Raw genomic sequence first — 17,083 nt, 5'->3', positions numbered from 1 at the left:
CAGCCGATTGAACATCCAACTTTGACAGCTCAGGTCACGATCTCATGGTTCGTGGGTTCAAGCCCTGCATTGGGCTTGCTGCTGTCAGCATAGAGCCTGCTTCAGATGCTCTGTTCCCCATCCCCTCTCTGCCCCTCCCCTGCTCACTCTCTCTCTCAAAACTAAAACTAAATAAACATTTAAAACAAAGAAGAAGAAATCTTGTTCAAATGGCTTTGCTAAAATGGAACTCTCTTACAAAGAACTGAAATGAACTCATGTAGGTTTATAAGTAATTACAGAAAAGACTGCTGGGATTAAGAATTTAGATTCTTCAGAGGCACGTGTATGTCTCAGTCGGTTAAGTGGCCGACTCTTCAGCTCAGGTCATGATCTTGCATTCTGTAACGATGGTGCAGAGCTTGCTTGGGATTCTGTCTCCCTCTCTCTCTGCCCCTCCCCCTCTTGCTCTCTATCTCTCTCTCTCTCAAAATAAGTAAAAAGAAACAAAAAAGAAAAAGAAAACAAAAAAGAATTAAGGTTCTTCAAAAGCTCCAGATAGACCACCTTCCACACCTCCTGTCTGCCCCCTGAAGAAAGGTAGGGAAATTCTGGGATGTTAGTGTGTGGACTTAGGGCACTTGTTTTCAAAACATTCCCTGCCCATGAATTCTGTAACACAAAAATGCTCATTGGATGAATAATCAATGTAATGGAACATAATATGAAAAACATACAATGTATATACTTTGTTCACAAAAGTAACAATAATGAAACATAATCTAAAAAACATACAATGTACATTTTGTTCACACCATTTACACATACAGGAGAGAAGGCTTGTCTCCAGCATAAGTGCTTGCTTGCTGACCTTAGAAACTTCCCACAACATTTTCTAAACCTCAAATAAACCGAGTAGAAGTAAAGTAACAGCTGGAGAGATGAAACACCAGAATGATTCTAGGCACTGGTTCCGGATATTGATGTATTAACACTGGAAGAAAGCCGGACTCGAACCTTTTTCTAAAGGAGGAAATAGGACTAGGATTCCTGAATTGAGAAAAGGAGCTTCTTGCAATGCAACGTGTTTAGTTACAAATGTTGGTCCCGATGCAGGGACACTGGTATTTGCTACAGTTTATAAGTTTTGTATAAGTCACGAAAGGACAATAGTTAGGTCTTTGTCACCGGCTTGATTTTCTGAATTACCACAGATTTGCCAATGCCAAAACCATTCCTTCTGCCTGAATTCTGGACACAACTACCTCCTGCAACTCTTCTGTGTGTACTGTGGCATTCAGCTAAAAATATACTTACTTTCTGTCAATGGGATGGAGATAATGACACCATTTCCTGTCCCCACCCACAAACGATTGCAAGACACCATAAGAGCTGTGATCCTCACAAACGAGAAGCCCAGTTTTCCAGTACCTGTAGAGCAGGGGGGAAATTTTTTATTGAGAAACTAGAGCAAATGATGTTTTCGGTTCCAAGTCCCTCACAGAATGGCTGGATTAACACAAGAGACGGGAATGTCGACCAGAGCCGGTTGGATGTTTCCTGAAGGTGCACATCAAAGCACATTTTCAATGGGCTTTACAACACCTGTCTGATAATTCACGGTTAATGAAAAAAGAAAATTCGAAAAGTGGCTGACATCACATTACCATCCAGAAAGAAAATTCTGTTGATCAGGAGGTAGGACACAAGATTTAATTAGGGAGCTGCAAAATCCAAACTCCAAACCAAACCCAAAATAAAACAAAACACAGTGGGGCACCTGGGTGGCTCAGTCGGTTAAGCAATCAACTCTTGACTTCGGCTCGAGTCACATCTAACAGTTCGTGAGTTGGAGCCCCACACTGGGCTCTGTGCTGACAGTGCAGAGCCTGCTTGGGATTCTGTCTCCCTTTCTGCCCCTCCCCCTGCTCAATATCTCTTTCTCAGAATAAGTAAAAATAAACTTTAAAAAAAAATTAATAAAACAAAAAACAACTCAACAAAAACAGAGTTTGCTAGATTGGAAAATCAAATGTCCTTTGTTTTTATAAGCTGTAAGAGTTCTGCTTTGCCTTAAATTTCCTTGCAGAGATAAAAACAATCTTAGTCAAAACGTGTATTCTTTCCTTGTTTACATACTTCAATTCTGCAGCAGTTTAGAAATTTTAGGTACCACAGACACATAATGTAGGGAGATGGGATGTACTTTTTCATTTGAAGGGAATTTCTACAACTGATCTTATTTTCTGAGACTTGAAAGAGTAACTCATAAATAGGTAATAATACATTGAAGACAAATAGCATTTAGTCACTCACAGGATCTACTTATAGGAACCGAGAACATGATCACAGAGTGTTAGAAGTTACAAGGAGCCTTAACGACCATTCAGTCTAAGCTAGAGATCTTTAACCTATAGTCATAGTATACCCTGAAACTGGCTTGTGTTTATGACATTCTTAACCATCACAGAGTGCTAAATTAGGCTACAGCAGGGAACAAGCCAGCGATGGTCCCTGCCTTTCATGGGCTTATGGTCTTTGGGGGAGAGAGACAATGAACAAGAATCAAATAGTAAATAGTATTGGTGCAACCACAATAATGATAATCCCATGAAGAAAAAGTAGGAAGAGGACCTTAAATCAAATTAGAAGATCAGGAAAGGTCTGTCCTGGATGTGACATGTATGCTATGACCTGAAAGCCAAGTAAAAAGGGGCCAAAAAGAACTTCTCAGGCACAGTATAATAGCACACGTGGGGGACCTGAAATGGGCAAGAACTTGGTGAGCTTGAGAGTGGTCCAGGCCATGGGACCAGTTCTTCGTGGTGGTGTCACAAAACATCACCTCATCTAAAGGCAGGAATATTCTGGAAGTGGCTGGCATTACATAAGTATGTCATGGTGGTCTTTGCACATTGGTTACTACGCAGAGAACAGACTGGAGTGGAAACACAGAGACCAGTTAGGAGGTTCATGGATATCCAGGGGGGTAAGGAAGACAGCCTGGCCTACAGGGATGTGATGGTAGAGATAAAGAAGTAACTGATTTAAGGTATTTTTGGAGGCAGACTTGACCAGCTCCCAGTGATGGATTAGGTGTGGGGAACAGAGAGGAGTCAAAAATGATCCCAAGTTTCTGTCAAGGACCACGGGGCACATGGGGCATCTGCCTGGCATGTCCAGTGATAATGGGTCACTAGTCCTGAGGCAACTTATTCATTGGCTCTACCTAGCATCTGAGACCATTTAAAAATAAAACATTTTCTCCAACCGATAAAGATAGAATGCTTTGGAAGCTTACCTAACATTTTGCTTACATAAGGCTCAATGTCCACATCCTGTAGGTGTTGATAAGTATGTGCGTGATAGAGACGGAGCGTGGAATCCAAACGAATGGAGACCCACACTCCGTCCCCCACCCACGCAAGCTGCCGCACCTGGCTCTCCTTCCTGGGGTGCGCGTCAAATGATTTCTAGGAAAGATTGTTCAATCACAATGTTACTTTGATTATGTAAGAGTTCGTGTTTAAAAACTGAGCTAATTTACACAACAATTTGACAGACTGAATATTTTAAAAGAGGAGCCTAAATAGCATTTACTAAATAAATGTGATTACTCTTACATACACACTTTTCTTACTCCAGACTACAAAACAAAACAAAGAACAAACAACGGGTGCTAGATTTCAGCACTGTGTAGGGATCAACTTGCGAAAGGAATACTGGCATATCCGGACTCTGTAACAAGTCCAACAAAAAGGCTGAATTTGATCTCAGGATTTTGTATTGTCGTAAAGCAAAGCATGAAGTAAGAGCTTATTTATAATTAAACAAAAAGGAACCTACAATGCTGCCTGTGCGTGTGTATACCTGCATGGAGGAAACGGATTTGGGGGTAAAGAAACCCACCAAGTGATTAACTTTGGGACTTCCAGGGAACAGAATGGGATTGGGAACAAAGGAATAAGGACTTTGACCTTAAAATTTTCCTGCTGTTTTCCTTTTTAAAAGATTATTAGAATGAATTTACGTATTGTGGCCAAACTTGTAAGAAAGCAATGCCGAGAGGTTTTTATTTTCACAACAAATTCCCACTGCAATCTTATTTCTCAGTCTAGGACACATAGAGAGGGGTCTGCCTGCATACATGTGGGGCAGCGGAGCCTGGAGAAGCCTCGTCCCAAACAACCCACACAAAATTAAACCTATCAAGAACCCTGTGTCCAAATCATACACATATGTATCCATAGATATTCAGACACACATTTAAACATTCATGTGTGGGGGTGCCTGGGTGGCTCAGTCGGCTGAGCGGCCAACTTCGGCTCAGGTCGTGATCTCATGGTTTGTGGGTTCAAGCCCTGTTTCAGGCTCTGTGCTGACAGCTCAGAGCCTGGAGCCCGCTTCGGATTCCGTGTCTCCCCCTCTCTCTGTCCCTCCCCTGCTCATGCTCTGTCTCTCTCTCTCTCAAAAATAAATAGAAACATTTAAAAAAATAAAAATTAAAAAATAAAAATTAAAAAAATTCATGCGTGCATCCTCCTTCCTAAAAAAACAAAACAAACCACTTCCCACCACAGTCGTTAAGTGGCAAGAGAGATGAAGTGACACAGAAAGCTAAGGTGTCGTCCAATATCATCACTCAAGTGTCCTAAAACACACAGACTCAGAAAACAGTTTCTGAAGAATCTAAAAATAATTAGAGTCTTAGCGTCTCCAGAAAATACGAATTCAGTAAGTACCGGAAGCATGCATGGGTTCACTTACCTCTATTTTCATAGCCTTTGGCTGAACCACATAGATTTTGTTCCTATAGCCACACCAGACTTTGTCATGGACCACAGTCATGCACCGAATAGAATGGTGAGGCCGTCCAAGGTCCAACAGGTGGTAGTTTGACAAATCCCACTGCCCATCTTTAAAACAAGAAATGGATTATTAGTTAATGCACATCACCTTTTCCTCAATTTTAACACAAGAAACATTCTATTTGTGTGAATTGATAAATTTATTGATGAAGCACCACAAAATACCATGTAGTCACTTTATCTTTTCTTTGAAGAGACGGACTCTCATTCTGTCTACTGCAAAGTTGGGAAAGAGATGTCACAGGTCATCTGGTCCTGTGAGCCACCTGGTGCCTGGATCTCCACACTAACAGCAGTGATGGGATAAATCAGCAATAAGTTATCTGCTTATAATAATAGTTTCAGAATTAGAATGGAATAATTATTATTCCATATTATTCCACTAAGGATTAGTATAATTCTTTGGATAATATCTCTCTCACTCACTTGCATTTTGATGTTTCTTGGGAAGATGTTAAGGACAACTTTTTGCTAACACTTTAGGAATTAGGCACATAGTCATTTTAGTGATGATAGAAATACAAATGGGAATCAACCACTGTAAGCTTGCTTTGTAGACCTTGCTTGAACTATTTCAGTGAAAGAAAACATACTGCCTCACAAAGCAGCTGTTGCATTTTGCAAAAGCTATGAATTGTCTGAAAAAATATTCCCCATGCCTGACTAGCTCAAGTCTGCCTCCTTGTATATAATCACCCATTAGTCTGTAGTTTTGCCCAATGGAAATAGAATAATCCAGTCCCACTTTTTTTGTTACTGCCCTATGTTTTCTCCTCTCAAAATTAATCATTCTTGGCATGTGCTCTGTACACATCCCAGTTTACAGACCCTTCATCCTAACTCTGCCTTGTCCGTGTTCCTTTAACATGTTGTTTGTCCACCAGAGTGGGGGAGGATTATCACCAGCCCTGTCCTGCACATGGATTTCTATGAGGCTTAATATGTTCAGTAACTCGGGGCATCCGGGTGGCTCAGTCAGTTAAGTGTCCAACTCTTGGTTTCAACTCAGGTCCTGATCTCATGGTTTTTGAGTTCGAGCCCCACATTGGGCTCTGCATTGGCAGCTTGAAGGCTGCTTGGAATTCTCTCCCTCCCTCCCTCTCTCTGCCCATCCCCCACTTGTGCTCTCTCTCTCAAAATGAATAAATAAACTTAAAAAATAAAAAGATGTTTAGTAACTCATACTAAGTTTGTGGTCAACCGTTAGGTACTTTTCATTCTTCAGACATGTTGCCCCCCTTTTTACTCTTCTGAACCCCAATGCAGAACTTTATATTTAAACATATTACATGTATTTTGTCTGTTTTCTTAATATAATTTTGGATTCAGCTTGCCAAAACATTTACTACCACATTTTTTCTAAGCTTTCGTACTTATTAGCTGACTGTGGTGTGAATAAAAGCCTCTGTGCCTCCACTTTCCTCACCTATGAGGATGACAACAGAACCCTCCTCAGAAGTTGCTGTGAGGATTAAGCTCACACAAAGTCTACAAGGGTCGGAACAACGTAAAACTGAGCACCCTCACTCTCTGACAATACGGAGTCATTAACCAGCAATCTCTAGGGACCGGTTACAAAGACACCCAAACATCATCTATCCCACATTTTCCCAAGCCCAGAAAGATAGGAGACTTTGGGAAAAGCCCTGCTAAAATCTGAATTCAGTGTATCTATGTTTATAGAATATTCTCCTGCTCTAGCAATCTAATTTCTACCTAGAAAATGAATGATAATTTTGGCTGATACATGTACCAAGGAGTTAGGAAGTATCGCAGGCTCAATTCCCTATTTTCTTTAACTTAAGGTAGGTTTCTGGACCTCCACCAGCCCCTGTCTGCTGATGACAGATATACTGGTTGTAAAAAGAGGAAGGATATAAATAACATGACATGAAAATGATTACACCATATCCAATTAAAAACTTAAAAACTTTCCAAGTCTAAGTGGTTGTAAATTAGTGTTTAAAATATTGAAAAAGAGAAAGGATTTCCTCTCCCTAAACTTCTCCTAATTAAGTATACTAACGAGAAACAGGTGCCTCCATATCACATTATGCAAGAGCACCTTGAAACGATAAACTATATGCACGCACACATCTACTAAAGTCATACACTGTTAGCACTCAGTTTAAACCCTTACTCTTTCTCCTATTAAGTATCATTTCTTTAAAACAGAGCTAATCTGCTAGAAAATGCTTCTGCAAAGCAACAGATTAGTGCACACTCTATATTCGTAACAACTCACCAGCTCCTCTGTGAAAGATTGCGAGGGTGCCGTCAGCCAGGGCCACTAACACAATCCCTTTCACATGTCTGCGAACAGGAAACGGGGTTTCAGAGTGCTCCGTGTGGGAATGTGGGAGGTGCCACATGCTACTGAGCTAGAAGTTCAGAGGCTCTCAGAGGGCCCACCCATGACAGACAAGGAGCTTACACCAGAACCCAAATAATACACTCTTTTCTATTTTTAAGTAATTTCTACACCCAACGTGGGGCTCAAACTCACAACCCCGAGACCAACAGATTGAGAAAGTCTTGCTATGAAAATGTCAGCTGAACTAAATAAACAGCCTGTGTGGTGACTCAGTGGTTTTACTTTCTGGCCCAAGCTTCTCTCACTGCAAAAGGTCCACAGACCAGAGACAGACTCCTTGAGTGGACTTTGGAGTTTTTGATAGTCAACATATGGAAACAGACTAGTGAATCAATGCCCAAAACAACATATTCACAAAGTACAAAGTATAAAAAGTATCCTAAAACAAACATAAATAGGTTCCAGAGTACTAAAGAGTTCACACTATGGTGAGGAATCAACCTGGCAAGTTTCACTTAAAGCTCTACTTAAGAACTATTTTACTTTCGGGGCACCTGGGTGGCTCAGTCGGTTGAGCATCTGACTTCAGCTCAGGTCATGATCTCGCAGTTCGTGAGTTTGACCCCCACGTCGGGCTCTGTGCTGACAGCTCAGAGCCTGGACCCTGCTTCAGATTCTGTGTCCCCCTCTCTGTCTGCCCCACCCCTGATTGTGCTCCGTCTCTCTCTGTCTTTCAAAAATGAATAAACATTTAAAAAAAAAAAAGGACTATTTTACTTTCTAGTAAGAGTCTGAATCTCATTCGTCTTCTCTGACTCCATGAAGAGGGTTTAAAAAAAAATCTGGATACTGACTTAATCGTGAAGCACATGTCAGCTTTAACAGTCTTAAAAGATAGTTTATATCAAAATACATATTTGTAAAAGGAAGAATTTCTAAAATAAAACTTACACAATACTGAGAATCGAATCTTTAAGTTTAATGGAATGGAGGCATCCTCTCCACTGGGCTACAGAAGAGTGCACATACAGACTGCAAGAGCAAAATCAAGACTGGTAAGTAAGGCACAGAGAACATCAAGTCGCTGCTTACATCTCACAGTGACCACAAAGTCCCTTTAGGAGGAAAGAAGAATTACCACAAAAATTTTAGGAAATAACAAACAGCGAGAGTCTAATGCAGAGAAATCAGCCGCTTGAGCAAACAGAAACACAGAAGAATGAAAAGCCAGAACTAGAATAACACATGATCGGTTAGTTTCAGGTTACAACATACTTCAGGATCCTTGGCTAACCTCCTTTTTAAAAAATTACCTTACTTTTCTACCACACGGAACTATAACTGTCTGATAACAGTCTGGTTTATTACATCAGAGATTGGCAAGCTATGCCCCGCAGGCCAAATCTAGCCCTTCGTCTGCCTCAGTACAGTGTGCAAGATAAAAATGGTCTTTACATTTTAAACAGTTGGGAAAAAAAAATCAAAAGAGTATTTTATGACATCTGAGACATGTGAAACTCAACCTTCAGTGTCCGTGAAGTGTAACTGAAACACAGCCACACTCATCTACTTATGCATGGTCACGGCCATGGCTGTTTCTGTGCCACCACAGTGGAGTTGAGAAGTTGCTACAGAAATTATATGGCCACAAAGCCTAACGTATTTCTTATCTGATCCTTCATAGAAAAGTTTGCTGTCCCTCCATCTTGTAGTATTAGACCCCTATGGAAAAGACGCACTAGTGACCTTGCTTGACCTGCAGGAAAGCACAATTTTCTGAATCTCCGCACAGCACTAGAATGTGAATAAGCTATGTAATGTTAGTTATCTCCTAGGCTTTGAGACAGGGATCTGTCCTGGTTTTTGTAGTAACTCTACCAAGTGGTTATGTTTGGAACTGGGCCTTCCCCCAGCCAAAAAGATTCGTCTAATCACTGGTACTTCTTGAATACACTCTAGCTATATAAACCTTCTGTGCATCAATAATTCTGTCTCTGTGCTGTCCAGGATCTTCTATTTCTGGATCACCCAGATTTTAAAGTTTTATTTACCTCTTCATCCAAGAGAATTATATAAAGAGAACATTCTATGACAAAGAACTATATGATTTACCATTCATACGCAGCGCAAGTCCAGTTTATGAGGTAGCTGGAACATCATCGCAAAATCTGCATGTACTTGAGTTCTCTGCATATTTCGTTGTACGCCGACGTACCACATTTTACTTACTTATCTTCTGATTCCAAAAGCAAGAGTCAAAAACTAAAGATACTTCAATATTAAAAGAGCCAGCACCTACCAGCCGTTCTGAGCTCCAAGCCACATAGTTGGTAAAAGGCTACTCATTTTCTGGGCTTCTTCTCTTACCAGGTCTTGTTCATTTGGCAATACTGACATCTGATCTTTATACGCATCTGAGTCATTACTGGGAAAGGTGGGGAAAGGCAAAAGATTGCAGTAAGCTTAGCTAGTTTCCAGGGACTGAACACTTCTATATTTTAACACTTGGAAAAAAATAAAATCAAACACTAGACTTCCAGAAAAGCCAAATTTAAGTGCTTATAATAAGTATTTCAATAGTTATACCAGAAGTAACATTAACATACTAGAGAGGACCAAGGTGCACATAAGGGAATTAAGACACAGTAATGAAATATAGCAGTTAATATCCAGACTATAATTATGGCTCTCCTTTACGGTTCTTTTGAATTTTATAAGTTTTTTCTTGGGGCGGGGGGGGGGGGGGAAGCAGAGGAAAGGATGGTTTAAAAATCATATACACACACAAAGGAATGAGTATAAAGAATTTTCTAAAATAAAGTGTTAAGTTAAAACATGCTTGCATTCTCTCCCAAGACCTTCTTTCTTTTGGATTGTCAGAATATTTTTAGAAAGATAACTGAGCTATCAAATCCAAAACATACCTGCTAGTTCTAAAAAGATGAGTTTATTCTTTTTTTTTTTTTTTTAATTTTTTTTTTTCAACTTTTATTTATTTTTGGGACAGAGAGAGACAGAGCATGAACGGGGGAGGGGCAGAGAGAGAGAGGGAGACACAGAATCAGAAACAGGCTCCAGGCTCTGAGCCATCAGCCCAGAGCCTGACGCGGGGCTCGAACTCACGCACCGCGAGATCGTGACCTGGCTGAAGTCAGACGCTTAACCGACTGCGCCACCCAGGCGCCCCTGAGTTTATTCTTAAATTAACAAATGTTAATAGGCCCTTGACTGTTCTATAAACTAAGAGGAAGACTATTAAATTGTAAAAAGAATCACATTTAAATGTATCCCCATCAGCTTTCTATAAAGGCCTAGAGAAGGCAGAAAATAAAATTAAAGAATTCACTAAATGGGCTGGTATTATCAAACACTTTAAAGGAAGAGCTGTTTGGGGCGCCTGGATGGCTCAGTTGATTAAGCATCCGACTTTGGCTCAGGTCACGATCTTGCGGTTCGTGAGTTCAAGCCCTGCGTCGGGCTCTGTGCTAACAGCTCAAAGCCTGGAGCCTGCTTTGGATTCTGTATCTCCTCCTCCCTCTGCCCCTCTCATGCGTATGCTCTGTCTCTCTCTGTCTCCCAATAATAAATAAACATTAAAAAAAATAAAAAAATAAAAAGGAAGAGCTATTTGCCAGAAAACAAACTTTACAAAAGTCATCCAAGCCCACATGGGAAATCTAAACTGCCAATTTTGTAGATAACTAGGGTTGAAGTAAGAGGAGGACTGGAAGGAAAATGGCACAATCACAGTTTGAATGGAAATGAAAAAAGAAATCGTATGAGAGGAGAAAATGGCCAGGAAGATTTTGACCAGGTAAGACTTTTTTTTTTAAGTTGTTAGAATAGAGAACACATTGAAGGGGGGCAAGGAGGGAGTGGAAATCCAGAGCGAATGCAGCGGAAGGATAAGTAGAGACACAGACACACTGGGAATGCATAATGACACCACAGTCTGCCACGATCCCATTAGTGGGAATCCCGTGGCTGCTTGAGAGGATTCTGGTTCCTTTTACATAAACACTTATCTGGTTTCCTGAGTTGCCGACCCATCCATATACCTTGACTGATACACAGGCGAGAGGTCCTCTGGGATTTGAACCCCCAGAGGGTCCGTGAAGACATGCTCTGTGTACACGCCGGGCTGGGAGGCATCCGCGGTGTCTTCAGCTGTCCCTGCATTGCCTTCTGTAGCCTCCGTAGCTTCTTCTGCTGTTGGAACGTTCTCATCAACCTCACTATTTTCTGCTTCCTTTTCTACAAAATAAATAACACATGCTAGCCATTTGGAATTTGAGCTTTCCTCCCAATAGTTTCCCCGCACAAAACACTCCCGTAGAATTCCACTCCACCGACCCCGTCCTCCTCCACACTGTATCATGAGATACTAGAATCCTTAACAGTCATCACAGTGTCTTCTTTCAAGCTCTTTCATCCTCGTCACTTCAAGACCTACATTAAGTATGAGTCCATAATGAGACATGTGAGACAGGCTCAGACTCCGGACACTGAAGACATGTAAGGAGGAGAGAGATACCTGGTGGTTTTTCCATCACTGGAGAAGCACCGTTGGTACTAGGGGAAGTGGCGGCTGCTGTCACACCTTCTGTAGAACAACCAACTACGGTGATGCCCCCCAACAGGCTGTCTGTCTCTGCTGAGCTGTTGCTGGTCACGCTGCCACACAGAGACGCTTTGTCTACCTGTCCAGATTCTGAAAGCTCCTCTCCCGCAGGGTAGTCTGTTTCTCTGGCTCCTGAAAAATGAGATAAACCTTTTTCTAATAGCTAAGTAAACCCCTGTAAGTAGCATTTTCTCCATTAAGGCAACTATAGGTTTGAAATGAGGTTATGGAGGGGAGACAAACAGCTACTCGAATACACTGCCAGGAGGGTAACTTTAAATTTTATTTAAACTAACCATCACAAAATGAGAAAGTAGCTTAAAAAATTGGTATTTCTATTCCTGCAAGCACAAGTAAACATGAAAATGTCACAACATGACACTTCTGTTCTTAAGGAGCTCCTCAGCAGCCACCTAATGAGGTTTCAAACAAGGAAATCTATTATCTGACAAATCAGCAAGAACAATTTTTTAATTATCAAGATTACTATTTAAAATCTGGACTTCTTGGGGGCGCCTGGGTGGCGCAGTCGGTTAAGCGTCCGACTTCAGCCAGGTCACGATCTCGCGGTCCGTGAGTTCGAGCCCCGCGTCAGGCTCTGGGCTGATGGCCCAGAGCCTGGAGCCTGTTTCCGATTCTGTGTCTCCCTCTCTCTCTGCCCCTCCCCCGTTCATGCTCTGTCTCTCTCTGTCCCAAAAATAAATAATAAAACGTTGAAAAAAAAAATTTTTTTTAAAATCTGGACTTCTGGGGGTGCCTGGGTGGCCCAGTCGGTTAAGCGTCCGACTCTTGGTGTCGGCTCAGGTCATGATCTCATGGTTCGTGAGTTTGGGCCCCTCATCATACTCGCTGCTGTCAGTGCACAGCCTGTTTGGGATTCTCTCTCCCTCTCTCTCTGCTCCTCCCCTGCTCATGTGCATACTCTCAAAAATAAACATTTAAATAAAAAATAAAATAAAATAAAATAAAAAATAAAATAAAATAAAATAAAATAAAATAAAATAAAATAAAGAAATTGAAATGAAATGAAATGAAACAAAACGAAACAAAACAAAACAAAATAAAACAAAACAAAAGAAGGACTTCCATGGTGCCACAGTGGCTCAGTCACTTAAGCATCCAACTTTGGCTCAGGTCACGATCTCACATTTTGAGGGCTGAGCCCTGCCTTGGGCTCTCTGTCTCTGTCTCTCTGCCCCTCACCCACTGGTTCTTGTTCTTTCTCTCTTTCTCTCTCTCTCTCTCTCTCTCCCTCACCCACTGGTTCTTGTTCTTTCTCTCTCTCTCTCTCTCTCTCTCTCTCTCTCTCTCTCCCTCCCTCCCTCCCTCCCTCCCTCCAAATAAATAAACTTTAAAATAAACAAAAACGATAAAATAAAATATGGACTTCCCACACTATTAAATACTGATCATCCTAGGGTGTCTGGGAGGCTCAGTCAGTTAAGCATCTGGCTCTTGATTTCGGCTAAGGTCATGATCTCACAGTTTGTGAGATTGAGATCCACGTCAGGACTGTGAGTGCAGAGCCTGCTTGAGATTCTCTCCCTCTTCTCTCTCTGCCCCTAAACCATTCTTACTCCCTCTCTCAAAAATAAGCATTTAAAGAAAAAAAACTGATCACCCTAGGTGTATACAGTGTCTTAGGATATTAGTGATACATTTAATAACTAAGCATTTGCCATATAAAGATAAATCCCTTCAGTTTTATTTAGAAAGCTGTTTTTATATAGACATTAAAATATTTTATTGGAGTAAGATATACATATATAACATAAAACTTTATAATTTAATGTTCTTAAGGGTTCAGTTCAGTGGCATTAATTACATTCACAATGTTATGCAAGCACCACAACTATCTATGTCTAAACCTCTTCCATCACCCACCCAGAAAATCAGTACCCGTTACACAGTAACTCCCTATTCCCCAAGCCCCTCCTGGCCCAGCCCTGGTAAGTTCTAATCCATCTCCGTCTTTGTGAATCTGCCTAGTCTAGATCCCTTATATAAATGGAATCATACAACATTTGTCCTTTTGTGTCTGGGTTATATTTTGCTTGGCATGTTTCCAAAATTAATCTATGTTGTAGTACATATCAGAATTTCATTCCTTTTTATGACTGAGTAATATTCCATTGTGCAGACATATCACCAACCTGTTTCGTGTTTAAACCAATGTTTAAACATCAAATAATATTCAATACAGAACTTTAGAAAGCCTTCTCTTATCAATCAATCTAAACAGGCTCTTACTCTCTGCCCACCAATCATCTTCTCATATTACCGTGTTTCACTTTCTTCATAGTATTGAAAATATCTTGTTTAGTCATTTGTTTCCAGTTTAGTTTTGGTCTTCCCCAACTAGAACATAAACTCCATGAGAGTGGTGCATGACTGTATCTCCGGTAAATAAGTCAGTTCCTGCCAATACAAAGATGTAGATGGTAGGGAGAAAGGGGTGTGGCTTACCCTTACCTGGTACACTGGCTATACAGAGAACATGAGAGTTACACACAGTAAAACTGTCTAGGATGTTGCCTGGTTGAATAGCATCAATAATGATTACTTTTGTAGCTGAATGAGTGCTGGTACAGATCCAGACTAGACTGGATAATTCTTCTTGATTTTTTAACTCCTTCTGTTGTTCCTATATATACAAAGTTAAAAAAAAAAAAAAAAAAGAATGTTTAAAATAATATGTATGTATACTTCATAGGTCAGTGCTATTACAGTAAAGGCCAATGCTATTTTGAGTTTGTCTGCAGATTATTTGAAAGATTAAAAATATAACCACCTTTCAACATTAATTAGTAGACTAGAAAATAGCAGTGATAAAAATGTTCTAGTTCTTGACTGTGATGGCTCCTAAATGGGTGCATACATTTGTCAAAACTCTTTGAACTGTACTATTTTCAAGTGTATATATAGCTTATTGTATGTAAAATATGCTCTAGAAAAGAGCACAAGGAATAAGCAAAGGCATAATAATCCCAATTAGAAGCTGGTCCAGAAAACAGTTTTGGACCAAAGAGCAAAAACGAAGAGGTCAGATGTTAGTGCACACGCTTACCTTAAGTTCCTGGTCTAACTTGTCTAAACTGCTCTGTGATGCACTTCGCTGTTTACTGCCTTCTGTATCCAAACCAGCAACATCTTTGTAAAAGACACTTGCTCCAACAACAGAACCACCGTCTCTGGTCTTCCCACCTGATAAGTTGACTCCAACAGCACACCACAGCTTTTCGGGTTTAAGAAGAAGAAAAAAGGTATTACATCTATTTTGTCTCTAAAAATGTTTACAATATTTCACATGTCTTTAACAATCTAATGATTAGGAATAGAGGTCTTCTTGTTTCTTTCTTTCTTCCTTTCCTTTCCTTTCCCTTTCCTTTCCTCTTTCCCTTCTTTCTTTCCTCCCTTCCTCCCTCCCCTTTTTTTCTTTTCTTTTCTTTCTCTCTTTCTTTCTCTTTCTTTCCTTCCTTCCTTCCTTCCTTCCTTCCTTCCTTCCTTCCTTCCTTCCTTCCTTCCTTCCTTCTTTCTTTCTTTCTTTCTTTCTTTCTTTCTTTCTTTCTTTCTTTCTTTCTTTCTTTCTTTCTTCCTTTCCCTTTTAAGTGGGGCTTACTCCCACTGGGTACTCCCCAACAAGGGGCTTGAACTCAATACCCTGAGATTAAGAATCTCATGCTCTGAATCAGACAGGCGCCCCATGAATACAGGTCTTTAATATTCAAAGTATCCCAGTTTAAAACTACAAAAGAAACAATAACCTCACTCACAGAAGTAGAATTTAAGCTTTCTTGGTTTTAGGGGGAAAAATCCACCCAGAACTTAAGAAATATTTTCTTTAACTCCAAAATTAATCTACCTTCATGGATGTATCTTTTTCATCTAGGGGTCTGAGATAGACAGGCACAGGTAGATTTTTCATCTTATTTTCCCCTTGGCCATTGGTTACCTAATAATTAGGAAGAGGAGAGAAAAAGACACATTGGTAAGCCTCATCAAAAGTGAATTCACAGAACCACTGAGCCATGAGCAAGCCCTGATAGTACATATTTATTCTTTGAAATCAAGTTCAAGTTAATTTTGTTATTCTTATTTGAAAAATAAGCAGAAAGTCATCAAGTGGCAATTAGAAACAATAAACAAGATACTATGGGAGCTCATAAGAGATACACTAATTCATGAACATGTTCGTGCGTATGTGTGTTCAGGAGCATGTATGTGTGTGCATGTGTACACATGTGCTGAGTCTTTGAGCGGAGGAAATATGGAAGCAGACAAGTTCCTGTAGAAGTGAACTGAGTTTTACATCAATAGTCTGAAAGGCTCCATGACAATGGTTTCTTAAAACTTCTAAAAAATAGATGTGTTTTTTTAAAAAATGAAATCTTCAAATACTGAAATAGGGCACGATACTCATTAAACTCAATAGCTCCCCGCCCAAATTGGATTAAAAAATGGGCAGATGATCTGAATAAACATTTTTCCAAAGAAGACATACAGACAGCTAACAGGTACATGAAAAGATGCTCAGCATCATTAATCACCAGGGAAATGCAAATCAAAACCACAGTGAGATATCACTTCACACCACAATTGCTATTATCAAAAAGACAAGAAATAACAAGTGTTGGCAAGGATGTGGAGAAAGGGGAACCCTTGTGCCTCTGTAGGTGGGAATGTAAATTGGTGTAGCCACCGTGGAAAATAGGATGGAGGTTCCTCAAAAAATTAAAAATAGGGGTGCCTGGCTGGCTCAGCCAGTAGAGTATGTGACTCTTGATCTCGGGGTCGTGAGTTTAAGCCCTGCGTTGGGCACAAAGATTACTTACAAAAAAAAATTAAAAACAGAACTACCATACAATGCAGCAATTCCACTTCTGGGTATTTATCTGGAGAAAACAAAAACATTAACTTGAAAAGATATATGGATCTCTATGCTCACCGCAGCATTATTTACAGCAGCCAAGACATGGAAACAACCTAAGTGTCCATCGATAAAAGAACATAGAAAGGAAATATGATATACAAATACAATGGAATATTATCTAGCCAAAATGGTATCTTGCCATTCGTGACAACATGGATGGAACTTAAGGGCATTATGGTAAGTGAAATAAATTCAGACAGAGAAAGACAAATACCATATGATCTCACTCATATGTGGAATCTTAAACATACAAAGCTCAAATACAGAGAATAAACTGGTGGCTGCTAGAGGCAGGGTGAGAAGTAGGTGAAGTGGTTCATAAAGGCGGTCAAAAAGTGCAAACTCCCAGTTATAAAATAAGTCATGGGGAT

At 40.3% G+C, this 17,083-nt stretch overlaps 1 protein-coding gene across 10 annotated transcripts in view; it reads right to left on the bottom strand.

Moving 5' to 3' along the window:
* The window catches only part of SPAG9 (sperm associated antigen 9), a 133,496-nt gene that overhangs the window by 8,639 nt on the left and 107,774 nt on the right, over positions 1-17,083 (bottom strand). For all 10 annotated transcript variants that reach the window (XM_030294907.1, XM_030294908.1, XM_030294910.1 and 7 more), the window contains 11 exons: positions 15,645-15,734; positions 14,850-15,017; positions 14,255-14,426; positions 11,696-11,914; positions 11,220-11,415; positions 9,461-9,586; positions 8,113-8,193; positions 7,093-7,160; positions 4,747-4,895; positions 3,281-3,452; positions 1,297-1,410 (listed from right to left, as the gene is read on the bottom strand). In XM_030294907.1, coding sequence (XP_030150767.1) covers positions 1,297-1,410; positions 3,281-3,452; positions 4,747-4,895; positions 7,093-7,160; positions 8,113-8,193; positions 9,461-9,586; positions 11,220-11,415; positions 11,696-11,914; positions 14,255-14,426; positions 14,850-15,017; positions 15,645-15,734 — 1,555 coding nt within the window. The remainder of the gene's footprint in view (positions 1-1,296; positions 1,411-3,280; positions 3,453-4,746; positions 4,896-7,092; positions 7,161-8,112; positions 8,194-9,460; positions 9,587-11,219; positions 11,416-11,695; positions 11,915-14,254; positions 14,427-14,849; positions 15,018-15,644; positions 15,735-17,083) is intronic.

This window comes from Lynx canadensis, chromosome E1 (assembly GCF_007474595.2).
Source record: "Lynx canadensis isolate LIC74 chromosome E1, mLynCan4.pri.v2, whole genome shotgun sequence".
NCBI lineage: Eukaryota > Metazoa > Chordata > Mammalia > Carnivora > Felidae > Lynx > Lynx canadensis.
This window is presented reverse-complemented; position numbering and strand designations above follow the sequence as displayed.